At 38.2% G+C, this 12,500-nt stretch overlaps 2 protein-coding genes and 1 long non-coding RNA gene across 4 annotated transcripts in view; 1 reads left to right on the top strand and 2 right to left on the bottom strand.

Moving 5' to 3' along the window:
- LOC125673673 (spermatogenesis-associated serine-rich protein 1-like) overlaps positions 1–5,473 on the bottom strand; it is an 82,462-nt gene extending 76,989 nt beyond the window's left edge. For both annotated transcript variants that reach the window (XM_056159092.1, XM_056159094.1), the window contains exon 1: positions 5,256–5,473. In XM_056159092.1, the coding sequence (XP_056015067.1) occupies positions 5,256–5,295 (40 nt within the window). In that variant the 5' untranslated portion in view covers positions 5,296–5,473. The remainder of the gene's footprint in view (positions 1–5,255) is intronic.
- Positions 1–12,500, top strand: part of LOC125673674 (uncharacterized) — a 39,268-nt gene that overhangs the window by 18,747 nt on the left and 8,021 nt on the right. The window contains exons 6-8 of the mRNA XM_048910362.2: positions 852–944; positions 1,348–1,453; positions 12,438–12,500. The exon at positions 12,438–12,500 is cut by the window's right edge and continues 25 nt beyond it. Coding sequence (XP_048766319.1) covers positions 852–944; positions 1,348–1,453; positions 12,438–12,500 — 262 coding nt within the window. The remainder of the gene's footprint in view (positions 1–851; positions 945–1,347; positions 1,454–12,437) is intronic.
- Positions 9,677–12,165, bottom strand: LOC125673675 (uncharacterized). Its single transcript, XR_008801275.1, has 2 exons — positions 10,384–12,165; positions 9,677–10,171 (listed from the first exon to the last, which is right to left on the bottom strand). It is a non-coding gene; the product is annotated as an uncharacterized LOC125673675 (long non-coding RNA).

Below are 12,500 nucleotides of genomic sequence, written 5' to 3'. Positions count from 1 at the left end.
ATATAGTGCAGATTATAAATTGTTAAGATCATGGCCCCCGGGGGTCGGATGGGGCCACAATAGGGGGTCAAAGTTTTACATACAAATATATAGGAAAAATCTTTAAAAATCTTCTTCCCAGAACCACTAAACCAGAAAAGCTGAGATTTATATGAAAGCTTTCTGATATAGTGCAGATTCAGGTTTGTTAAAATCATGCCCCCCCCCCCCCCCGGGGTAGGATGGGGCCACAATAGGGGATCAAAGTTTTACATACAAATATATAGGGACAATCTTTAAAAATCTTCTTCTCAAGAACCATTGGGCCAAAGAAGTTCACATTTACATGAAAGCTTTCTGACATAGTGTAGATTCAAGTTTGCAAAAACCATGGCCTCCAGGGGAAGGTTTGGGGCCATAATAAGGACTACGGTTTTACATGCAAATAGATATGGAAAATCTTCTGATATGGACCAAGGTGACTCAGGTGAGCGATGTGGCCCATGGGCCTCTTGTTCTTAACTCACTTTCATTACAAGTTGCAACTGTAAGGGCTGGTATCTGTACAATGCATGCCATAGTACGTATTCAGTCACTCAGCGGTACACGTACTGAGTATACTATGTCACCTAGCAGACCGTCCGGATTATAACATCAAACTCTAAAGCAAACATTAGAATCTCATCTTGGATGAGAATTAATCAAGGAATGAAGCTGATGTTGACCTACATGTGTGTTATACGATATAAAGTAACTTGGTGCAGTTTACGCTTTATAATCCGCGAACAATACCGGTACTTTTTATCTAATTGTCGCTCTTATTTTCTTGTATACATACAGTTTGTATTTAGAAGTGTTTTTTCCCTGTGTAGATTTGCCGTGCTATCGAAGAAGGACGAGGATCTGGCATTCGTTTTGACAGAAATGTTGTCGTTTACAATGGACTGCGAATCGGAGGGTTCGAAGTGAGTGCCGAGTTAACGTTAATGAAGTTTGTAGTGATATACATGTATTCAAAAGTACTTTTAATGCAGTTGCTAACCTCGTTGAATAAAAGTAATTGGAAAGTGATTATTGGAGAACCTGGAGAAAAAAAAGTACTCCACTATGATCACGTTGGTTCTGTCAAGCGCCGCATGTACGTCACGTGCTATGTAAAACTCATCTCAAGCGTGGAATTAACAGTATACTTTATAGCTAAGATAAAGGTAAAATTAAATATATATATAAATAGTCAAAGTTCAATATTTTCTAAGTGCATTTTGCAGTACTAAACACATCTCTGTAAACTCCTGCATAATTATAAAAAAAAAAATCAACTAGAGCCTGACGAAACTGAAGGTGTTGTCGCGTTGTTTTGTTTTCCAGGGGCGTGACCTGGCACGAGTACCTGTTAGAACTCAGCCTCTATGTCCTCGCCGCCAGACCAAACCTTAGCCCAGTCCCGGTGGAGAGTTCCGAGTGGACCAAAGGCGTAGTGGTCTCCACGGAGATGGATTGTGACCTTAAGCGAACAACCTTGTGACCTTAAAACCGGACAAAAAGAGAGAAAAGATAGAAAAAGGGAGAAGATGGTGCTTACTCGAACCAAAGACGGAAATGAGAGGAAAGCCGGGAATACACGGGGCGGAACAAGGAAGTGATGATTGACATCGATATTTACATTCCTAAATAACTGATTCTATTCATTGATGGTAGTATGCGATTTTACATGTGTATACGGAAATTTCATGAATAAAAGGTGGTAAAATAGTTCACTGATGGCAAAGAGAGATAACTCTTCATGTCGAGACCTTTATAATATCGACAATTCCTGGTTACTTTATCACAAAGGCAGAATAAATGCACATTTTTTAAATTGTATTTTAGAAAGAATGTTGTGAGCAGTTCCAAACATATATGATCATTGTGTACATATATAGGTACTGGGAAATAGAAAATGCTATGATACTCTTTTCATATTGCAAATATGTTTTTTTAAATGTTTTTGGGCATGGAATGGGCGATTCAGTAGTAACTGACTTTGTTTCAGATTTAAGTAAGTAATTGATTAACATACCGGTGTTGTTCTCACCACTCTGTATACTAGTCACTTATACGATATTGCTAACTCCATGATCAATAAAAGATGAAGCCTGTACAGATATGTGTTAGTTTTAAAACTCCCATCAATTATCTCTGGACGATGAAACCTGCCAAGTGAGGACGTCCTCACAATCAGAAGAGAATACACGGATATGTTATTGTGAAGGCTAAACTATAACTGTTATTTATAATTATAGGTTATAAAAGTTTATCTAATATTCTTTTTCGAATTGTGAAAAAAATTGTTTTGAGATATTTGTGAGAACATGTCCCCACACCACTTGTCCTCACTAATCTAATATTTTGTGTCTACATCTTTTACATGCTGTGGATCACGTTTATGGGGACGTAGTTGTGAGGACAAAATTTTGTCCTCATAGTGTACTTTCTGTCCTCACTACTTCTGTCAAATGGTTAAAAATGGTCCTCACTATACACATTTCATCATCCTCTCTCTCTCTCTCTCTCTCTCTCTCTCTCTCTCTCTCTCTCTCTCTCTCTCTCTCTGTGGGTGATTGCGCGTGAGAGCCGGAGAGAAAGAGTGTGTGTTGTATCAACAACAGTGTATATTTGTCACGTGATTCTGTAATTGTGTACAGATACTGGATTCTTCAACATGAAAACGTTAATTGTAAATCGTTTATTTATAAAAAGAACTGGAAATCATAATAAATTGAGGTATATTATGCTCATCTAAAATTCTAGATAACCCGATTTCAAAATGAAATAAATGTAGGTTATAAAATCCCTCCAATTACATTTCTTTTTTAAATAGCAGCATTAAACCTAGCTGTTGTGTGCAAACTCAAGTACTTCATGAAATCGTCTCTATACATTTAATGTTTACATGTTTTTCTTCCACAAATGAAATCTTGTGGCGACTAAATCTGTCTGAATTGCTTTAATTATGGTATATACTTTTGATTTGATAAGGAATCGTGTGAAAGGTTATATATAAATTTTCACACAATAGAGATATTTAAATAATTTAGCAAAGAATCAAAATCTATTTTCCAAACATGATTTATCTCAGATAAACATCAACAAACGCTGTAACACACGTGCGCACTTCCCTGAGAACGCCGGCGTTAATTGCTGCAGTTCATGACCCCATTGATTTGATTTATTTTATCTACATTCTATTTCTTATTTCTGTCGAGAAAATATTGAAGGCAAAAACATTGGATATGTAAGTATTGGTATATGAAGCAATACATTGGTATGGTTTATGTATAGAGGTACATATAATGTGTACCTAGAAATTACTCACTAACGTAGCACATCTAATTACTTTAAGCTGGTTAAGTCGAAAATAGTATACACGTGTAGTAGATAACGATTAAATTACTTAATTACATAGAATTTTTCTATTGAGCTGAGAGGATTTAGGTATAACATCGACTCACAAAATGCAAGTGAATCTTTCCGGAAAAATCGCAATGGCAATCCGAAAGGTAAAAGTATGGACAGGACCCCCCCCCCCCCCCCCGTGGGCGTGGAAATCTTAGTACAAACATATATGTGTGTCCTCTCTAAGGTGAAAGTATCTTGAATATCGAACTTAAAAGTAAACTTTGTGAAAGAAAAATTGTACATACATGTATACAAAATTATCAGGAAATTCCTTGAATGAAAAGGTACGAAGAAAACTACCAGTAATCAATTTCATAAATACTGTACCATAAAGAATGTAAAATTGAGATTTGGGCAAACACGAACCCCCTACAACTACCATAGATAGGATTAGGTGTCTAGGAGGGGTAATCATCCCATGTTGATCGGTCATATCCGCCATGAACCCTATACGTTGATCAGGTAATCGGGTTAATCTGTAGTCAAAATTAGTATGCAAAGAACGGCATACCATTTGGCGTGAAACACGTCAATCAGCATTCGACCCAACGCTAAGTAGTATTTGCAAATTAGATCATTATGACTACCATAGAATTTGCGAAATGCTGACTTTAAACGAGAATATTGAAACCCTTGCAACATCAACGTATATGTCGGTAACCTGTCTTGATTAAAAAATTGATCATACACAGAACATGCTCTCTCATATCGATTCAGTACACCATATATAGGTGATAATGCAATGTAGACAGACTTTCCCTTCAATGGTCTTGCGGTTGTTGAAGTGATCGCAACATTCCCAGCTGAATGTGTTGTGTATAATTGAATAAAATGTGCCTAAAGACAGCCGAGAACACGAGGGATGTACAGGGATTATCTTCGTGTATACACGTGTAAGTTAACGTTAGACATTCGTCACATGATCTTACACGTGAGCGGACTAGAACAAAAAAGGTTGCAAACTCCTGACAAATTGCATTAATGCCACAATAGAAACAAAAAATCACAGAAAGAAAAAAGGCATCGTGTTTTCACAATGTATGTGTAAATCATAAATACATAACATTTACTAATTTCATGTACATCTGTTTTATTTTTCAGTAAATTATTTGATTGGATTTCAATATAGAAACATGAACAGGAAGATCTAATTTGGACAGAATATGGTACTAATTAGGACATATGGGGAAATTGACGATAGAAAAAAGTTTTAACAGACACGAAATGAGCACTGTGTCAGCCCGATACGCTACGGAGATATGTATCTGATGCGCGAACTATATGTAACTTAGCAGTGACAGAACCAACTATGCCAGTATTCAAATCATTTCACAGATTTCTAGCTCTATAGCACAGTTTAAAAAAAGTACCCTAAGTCCTGAACTGAATAAAGCATTATAACGACTCGGGAAGTTACGAATGCTAAGGTCGCCCCTCCCTTTTCCTGTGTTATTCATGGTTTGCACCCTCTCTCTCACTGTTTACACGTGACTACTCCACTGTTTCGGATCATAACTATGCTCTACACATATTCAATACATGTACACAAATATTGTGTATTTTTCTCCCACATTGTCAAACATGTACGTGTACACGCAAACAGGTTACGTGTACACACAAACAGGTTGTAAAATAAGTAGTTCGACAGGTAAATATTACAAGTTCTGTAACAAAAACCCAATGTTCTTTCCGACAACAATATTTCACTCCATATCAGATAAAATCTACTGCAATGGTTAAAGTAATCAAATTGCAGATTTTGCGATAAAATACGCCAGGAAGGACAATAGAAAACAGCTAAACATGTACGTAAACAGTGTCACAGAGCCTGTACTTACCCAGGAACTCCGCGGACTTGACTCTCGGTCCTATAATCATTTTGCCATACTATACGACATTGGCTTTCTTCAGGCTGTATTTTTCTGCCCCCTAGCAATGACAGGATGTGATATGGGCTCTGTTCAAGCAGACACACGCCATCTGTAAGTACGTTTAAACAAATTTAATGAGATCGCGATCAAATTGATCCGCCGTTCATGATGGACCTTTTGAATTTAAAAATCTAACTCGGAGACAATGCAGTGTGTTCTTTTATTTAAAACATAACTTAAGATAAAGAGACAACATGCGTAGCATGTTGGAATGTGTCATTGACAGTGTTGTGTGGTGGGATGTCTAATGACTGTCTGTGTGGTGGGATGTCTAATAACTGTCTGTGTAGTGGGATGTCTCTAATGACTGTTTGTGTGGTGGGATGTCTCTAATGACTGTTTGTGTCGTGGGATGTCTAATGACTGTCTGTGTGGTGGGATGTCTTTAATGACTATCTGTGTGGTGGGATGTCTAATAACTGTCTGTGTGGTAGGATGTCTCTAATGACTATCTGTGTGGTGGGATGTCTCTAATGACTGTCTGTGTGGTGGGATGTCTTTAATGACTGTCTGTGTGGTGGGATGTCTAATGACTGTCTGTGTGGTGGGATGTATCTAATGACTGTCTGTGTGGTGGGATGTCTCTAATGACTGTCTGTGTGGTGGGATGTCTATAATGACTGTCTGTGTGGTGGGATGTCTCTAATGACTGTCTGTGTGGTTGGGTGTCTCTAATGACTGTCTGTGTGGTGGGATGTCTCTAATGACTGTCTGTGTGGTGGGGTGTCTCTAATGACTATCTGCGTGGTGGGATGTCTCTAATGACTGTCTGTGTGGTGGGATGTCTCTAATGACTGTCTGTGTGGTGGGGTGTCTCTAATGACTGTCTGTGTGGTGGGATGTCTAATGACTATCTGCGTGGTGGGATGTCTCTAATGACTATCTGTGTGGTGGGATGTCTCTAATGACTATCTGTGTGGTGGGATGTCTCTAATGACTATCTGTGTGGTGGGATGTCTCTAATGACTGTGTGTGTGGTGGGATGTCTCTAATGACTGTCTGTGTGGTGGGATGTCTAATGACTGTCTGTGTGGTGGGATGTCTCTAATGACTGTCTGTGTGGTGGGATGTCTAATGACTATCTGTGTGGTGGGATGTCTCTAATGACTATATGTGTGATGGGATGTCTCTAATGACTGTCTGTGTGGTGGGATGTCTAATGACTATCTGTGTGGTGGGATGTCTCTAATGACTGTCTGTGTGGTGGAATGTCTCTAATGACTGTCTGTGTGGTTGGGTGTCTCTAATGACTATCTGTGTGGTGGGATGTCTCTAATGACTGTGTGCATGGTGGAATGTCTCTAATGACTGTCTGTGTGGTGGGATGTCTCTAATGACTATCTGTGTGGTGGGATGTCTCTAATGACTATCTGCGTGGTGGGATGTCTCTAATGACTATCTGTGTGGTGGGATGTCTCTAATGACTATCTGTGTGGTGGGATGTCTCTAATGACTGTGTGCATGGTGGGATGTCTCTAATGACTGTCTGTGTGGTGGGATGTCTCTAATGACTGTCTGTGTGGTGGGATGTCTCTAATGACTGTCTGTGTGGTGGGATGTCTCTAATGACTGTCTGTGTGGTCGGATGTCTCTAATGACTATCTGTGTGGTGGGATGTCTCTAATGACTATCTGTGTGGTGGGATGTCTCTAATGACTATCTGTGTGGTGGGATGTCTCTAATGACTGTGTGCATGGTGGGATGTCTCTAATGACTGTCTGTGTGGTGGGATGTCTCTAATGACTGTCTGTGTGGTGGGATGTCTCTAATGACTGTCTGTGTGGTGGGATGTCTCTAATGACTGTCTGTGTGGTGGGATGTCTCTAATGACTGTCTGTGTGGTGGGATGTCTCTAATGGCTATCTGTGTGGTGGGATGTCTAATGACTATCTGTGTGGTGGGATGTCTTTAATGACTGTCTGTGTGATGGCACGCATGTTGATCATTTGGGAGTCAGTTTCAATCTGAAAAATAAAACCAACCCACTCGTTTTAAAGTTTTTTGTTTGATTCCCTTTCTATAATTTGATGTATAACTTGTTTGATTTGCTTTCTATAATTTGATAAATAACTTGAAGTACATGTACTGTATGTATTCTTTGTAGGTTTTCGAGACATCATCATGCAGCTTTAGGTGGAGTGTCGCAAATTTTGACCAGTTCATGAGGCTTGAGGCCGTAGTGGTCAGTGAGGGTTCTAATTTACGTGCCGACGCCCACCGTGACAGGGACTTACCATTTTAATGGCATACACGAAAGACGTCATAAGTTTGATCAGAGAATCGAACTCTGTTATGTACAGTGCAGCATTTAAACTTCCCCGCATATCCCCGGAAGTTTTACCCGAAATTAAACTTTCCCCTGAGAATAGATACCCCGTCCCAATCTTTCTCCATTAGGAAAATCCGCCCCAGTATAGAAGTTCCCTTTAAACCACAGCATGCATTTTGTCTGATCTTACTTGTAAGAATCCAACCATTCCATTGAAAGCTTTGGTCAGCTCACGACGGCATATATATTTCATTACGTCACAACTCAATAGTAGCCCTCAGGCGTGTAGCCAGACAGAAAATGAAGTGTACGCAAAGTAAGGCAGGGGGTCTGGGGGCCGCCTTGAGGCCCCCAGTGGGTCCAGGGGGCGAAGCCCTGGTGGGGACCAGGGGGCGAAGACCCCGGAAGCTCCTGGGTTTTATTGATTACAATCACCAATTCTTTTGAGTATACAACGGGTATTTTGGCTGTCAATTTTCCAAACAAACGAATTCAAACAATAGAATAGACATATGATGATTGGAGTTAATCATAAATCGGAAATACATAGCGCAAAGTTACACTTAAGGCAATGACATAAAAATGTAAAAATAATTTCTCTCTCTTTTTTTTAATTTTTTTTTTTATTTAGCAAATAATGTGTACGCAGTTGCGTACTTGGGTATAGGCAGCTACGCGCCTGGCCCTGGAAGACTTAGTCCCAGACATAGACATATAACAGTTATATGTCTTTGGTCCCAGAGAATGGACACTGTGTGGAGCTTGCCATTCCATCCAGATCTAAGATTATCAGAACATTCAACTTATTATTATTATCATTATTTTTTATAAAACCCCAGGAAATTATTGAAATATTGAATCTTTCCTCATAGAGGAAAGACTAACCCGCGGAGCCCGTTTTTCTGAGTCGAAAAACTATTCAGGATGAGAGGGGGGGGGGGGGGGGAGGGGGGAGGGCTATCCCATGTACATGTATATCCACAAGTTTCAAAGCAAACTTTGTTCGAACTAATCACATTATCATGTCGCGGTGAGCGCTGTGTATGTAACTTCAAGGGCGATACCGTAAGAACAATCTATCTATGAGTAAATAGCAGTGATATAATAGTTGTGATAACAATAATGATAAAAAGAAGTGGATGGTATGTTTACACTATGTACAGTATGAAAAATGCATTTCAGATTATTAGTACTTAATCGATTTGCATAATTTATTTTCAACGATTATCATGACAGTTGAAAAAAAAAGAAGATAAAATCCCACAAAATAATAATGAAAAACAACAACAAAACAAACAAATAAAAAACAACCAAACCCAAACACAAGAGCAGCAACCCCCCAACCCCCCCCCCCCCCCCCCAACCCCCAACCCCCCAAAAGAGACAAACCAACCGGAAACAAAAGACCACAGGTGTACAAAATATGTGTACATTGATGGAATAAAATATGAACGACTTGCTAAAATTCCTTCACAACAATCAATAATGGGACATAACTCTTGATGTAAACAAAGATGGATACACGACGACGAAATGTGTTGTCCATGTATTTTTCAGGATTTCTGGTAAGATGTTATGGTGACATATGTCAACCGTTATTTGATTAAATCCTATATCTTATAGTTGATGGAACTGGTTGAGTAACTAGCTGCTTTAAGTCTTATCCCCGGAATCGTGTGTTTGTTTATGTGTTTCATAACTACTAAAACGCGGAACAGAAAATATTATATGTAATAATAATATGTTGACGGTGCTACCGTTTGAGCAAGGGCAGCTTCATATTATATGTACATATTTTGTAATGTTCATGCTTTGATCAGGTTCAATTTAAACAACATTTATTTGCCAAATACTCATGACATGAATTTTCTCCCAGGGTTTTATAATTAAAAATCATTAAAACATGTATACATGAATGTGATTGAAATATTCTTATGCTATATATACCTCTTATTTCTGCTGCCTTCACTGTGACTTGCTTAATGCATGACTTGTTCTGAACTGTATGCTCTCAGCAGTCAACTGCCTCTATACTTTCCTTTTATTTTTACTCTCAATCTTTTCAAGTTACTAATATTGTATGATAAAAATGCCCAAACCTTTCAAGTTTGAAGTTTAAACAGCACCGCCTTTGAACATAAAATGCATTTCAATATAATGCAGTCTATGCGAAAGTTTTTTGGACCACACAGGACATTCGGTCCTGTGTAATCAATGAACACACCGGACCGAACCAAATTTTGTCAGACCGAAAAACCTAATGTAAAAAAGTGAAACACGTGAAAATGCAAAACCAAGGGAATCTTATTTATTATACTAGTAATACTATACCAGGGATCCCTCCCGTATAAGGTCACAAACTACCAGGGAATGGAGGAAAATTCGCCTTCAGAAGCCCATGTTTTAATTTTCAGATTTTATTACCATGGCAACCAATTTTCAAAAATAATGTATATGGTTCTTGAAAGCACACATGTGAAAGATTTTAAAGGTCCATCATGACATCTGATGCTAGCCTGGAAATGGGTCGAGATACACTCAGGCACCTGCCATCCTGGAAGTAAAAAAGCAACAAAAATGAGGAAAATATACCCATTTTCAACCCCTCCTAATTCAAAAAAAAAAAAAAATTCCCCAGTATAATGACAGATATCAACTTTCAGCAAAATTCCTAACCTTTCCAACAAGGCCAAATTTGCAATAGGGTCCTTGATTCCTTTTCGAGATATTTTACATCAAAGATGCAGCATGCTCTTTTCAACTTACCGTTTAAAGTGAAAGTAGAATTGCCCGCCTAGAAGTCAAACTCTCATACATCTCACAGTCACAGTTTCGAATCCCATAAAAAGGCACTGAATCAATGTAGAATGGTCACCTCCCTATATTAATACAGATATCAATAACAATGAAACTATTTAAATTCTATAAAATACTCTTTTAACATATTTACATTTTAACCCTGGTCACTTTAGCTTCGTATTGGCAATTTGCCAGGTATATTGAGACTTAATACTCTAGACAGTCCATGCGGTTTTAATCACATTCATTTACGTATTTGGATTTGTGTGCTATTTTTTACTTATAACAAACATTTAAATGACTCCGCATCAAAATAGTAAAGCTCAAAACCGGACACTGAGACATTGGACATTCCGGTCCGGTGTAAAAAATGATGCGTCAGACCTGAGGCACTGCACATCGATCAGGTCCGACGGTCCGATGTCTTTCGCATAGACTGTATAATGATAATTTTAAAATAAATCGATAAATTCAACTATTGGGCATGTATATACCCACCCACCTACCATGCGCACCTATCTAATTTTTAAGAAATGAAGTATGATAACCATCTTGTAGCAATGGTATGTTCCAAAAGAGAAAATTAGAACAATTTTTTTTAATATTGTAATACAATGATGAAATATTTCAGCATTCACATATAATCGTTGAATAAAATTGCAACATCATTGATTTAAGCTCCTCTCCGCTGTTGTTATGAGGATCATTAATTAAGATTAATTCACAAAACTAGAATTAATTAATGATTTTTCAGCAGTTAATAGCAAGTGGCATAGTTGGTTATCATGAGGGGGGGGGGGGGGGGGGGGGGGGGGGGGGGGGGTAATCGTTTGTATTACTGGACATGTTAAAAAGGATTCAAGCACTCATTGTTTTTAGTCACAAAAAACAAAACCAAAAAAAACACCAAAAAAAAAACCCAATGATTGTTAAAAAATGTTTTCAATCCGACTGAATTCCATAGATTTTTTGTAATTTTTTTTAAATAGCACTAATTCAGTACCTGTGTTCTCTCATACATAGAATAATAAATTCCTATAGAGAGTTTAGTATTTTAATCAGATTTGTGATTTGCAGTCGATTATACACAATTTGTATTCGATGCCATATTACGTATGCCTAATGTTTACGTATATTCAATATTGTCCCGGTAGTATGAATTTTACAAATGGAAATTACAAGTACGCATTTCGATCCACTACTGTCAGTCTTATTATGATGTACGTCAAAACGTAGACATGACGTCAATGGTGCACTGAATTTTGGAGCTAGGAGGCCCCAAGATTAGAATGATAATCCACGTACGTAAGTTCACAATCATATTCCAAGGTGTGACTTTGCGAGATCTGAACCATTTTTGACAAGGGACTTCTGGGATTGGCGGGAAAAAATATTCCTTGTTAGAGGTTTAAATTTAGCTCGGATTATTTCCCGTGCTATACTCATTAGAGCTCGCAGTACGAGCCAGTGTTTTGCGCTGGCTTGCTGCGCTCGCTATTAAGTGGATGGTTTATCAACTAAGTAACTCTATCGCTGTTCATATTATCATAACATGTTTTTAACTAAGTAACTCTATCGCTACTCAAAATATCATAATATATATTTAAATAAATAAAGTTTTTTTTTTTATTTTTTATTCAAGTGACTATGGTAGGGTGCTGTGGCAGTTCACTTTATTGTATAGATGCAGTACATAATCAGTCTATGGCAGTTCACTTTATTGTACAGATGCAGTACATAATCAGTCTATGTCTGCTTTACTCCATCCCATATTGTGCTGCAGTTGTACTTCATACACCAGTATACATATATTTGGATACTTGCAGCACTAAAACAGCATGCTTATAAATGCAATGTGTGTTGCCTTTCTGTAAGGGTAGTACACATTCATGTTGCTTCAGGTCACATGACCTCCTGCTCCACAATGTGTTAAGTAATACATCATTATTTGACATGTGCTTGTTTTAGGACCTGTTTGTGTGGTAATATTTCATTAGTTGACATACATGTGCTTGTTTTAGGACCTGTTTGGGGTCAGCATGATCCTCCCCCTGCTTTCCACCCATGCCAGAGATTTAGGGGCC

Source organism: Ostrea edulis, chromosome 3 (assembly GCF_947568905.1).
Source record: "Ostrea edulis chromosome 3, xbOstEdul1.1, whole genome shotgun sequence".
Lineage (NCBI taxonomy): Eukaryota > Metazoa > Mollusca > Bivalvia > Ostreida > Ostreidae > Ostrea > Ostrea edulis.
Note: the sequence above shows the minus strand (reverse complement) of the source record. Positions and strands in the feature narration are given on the sequence as shown.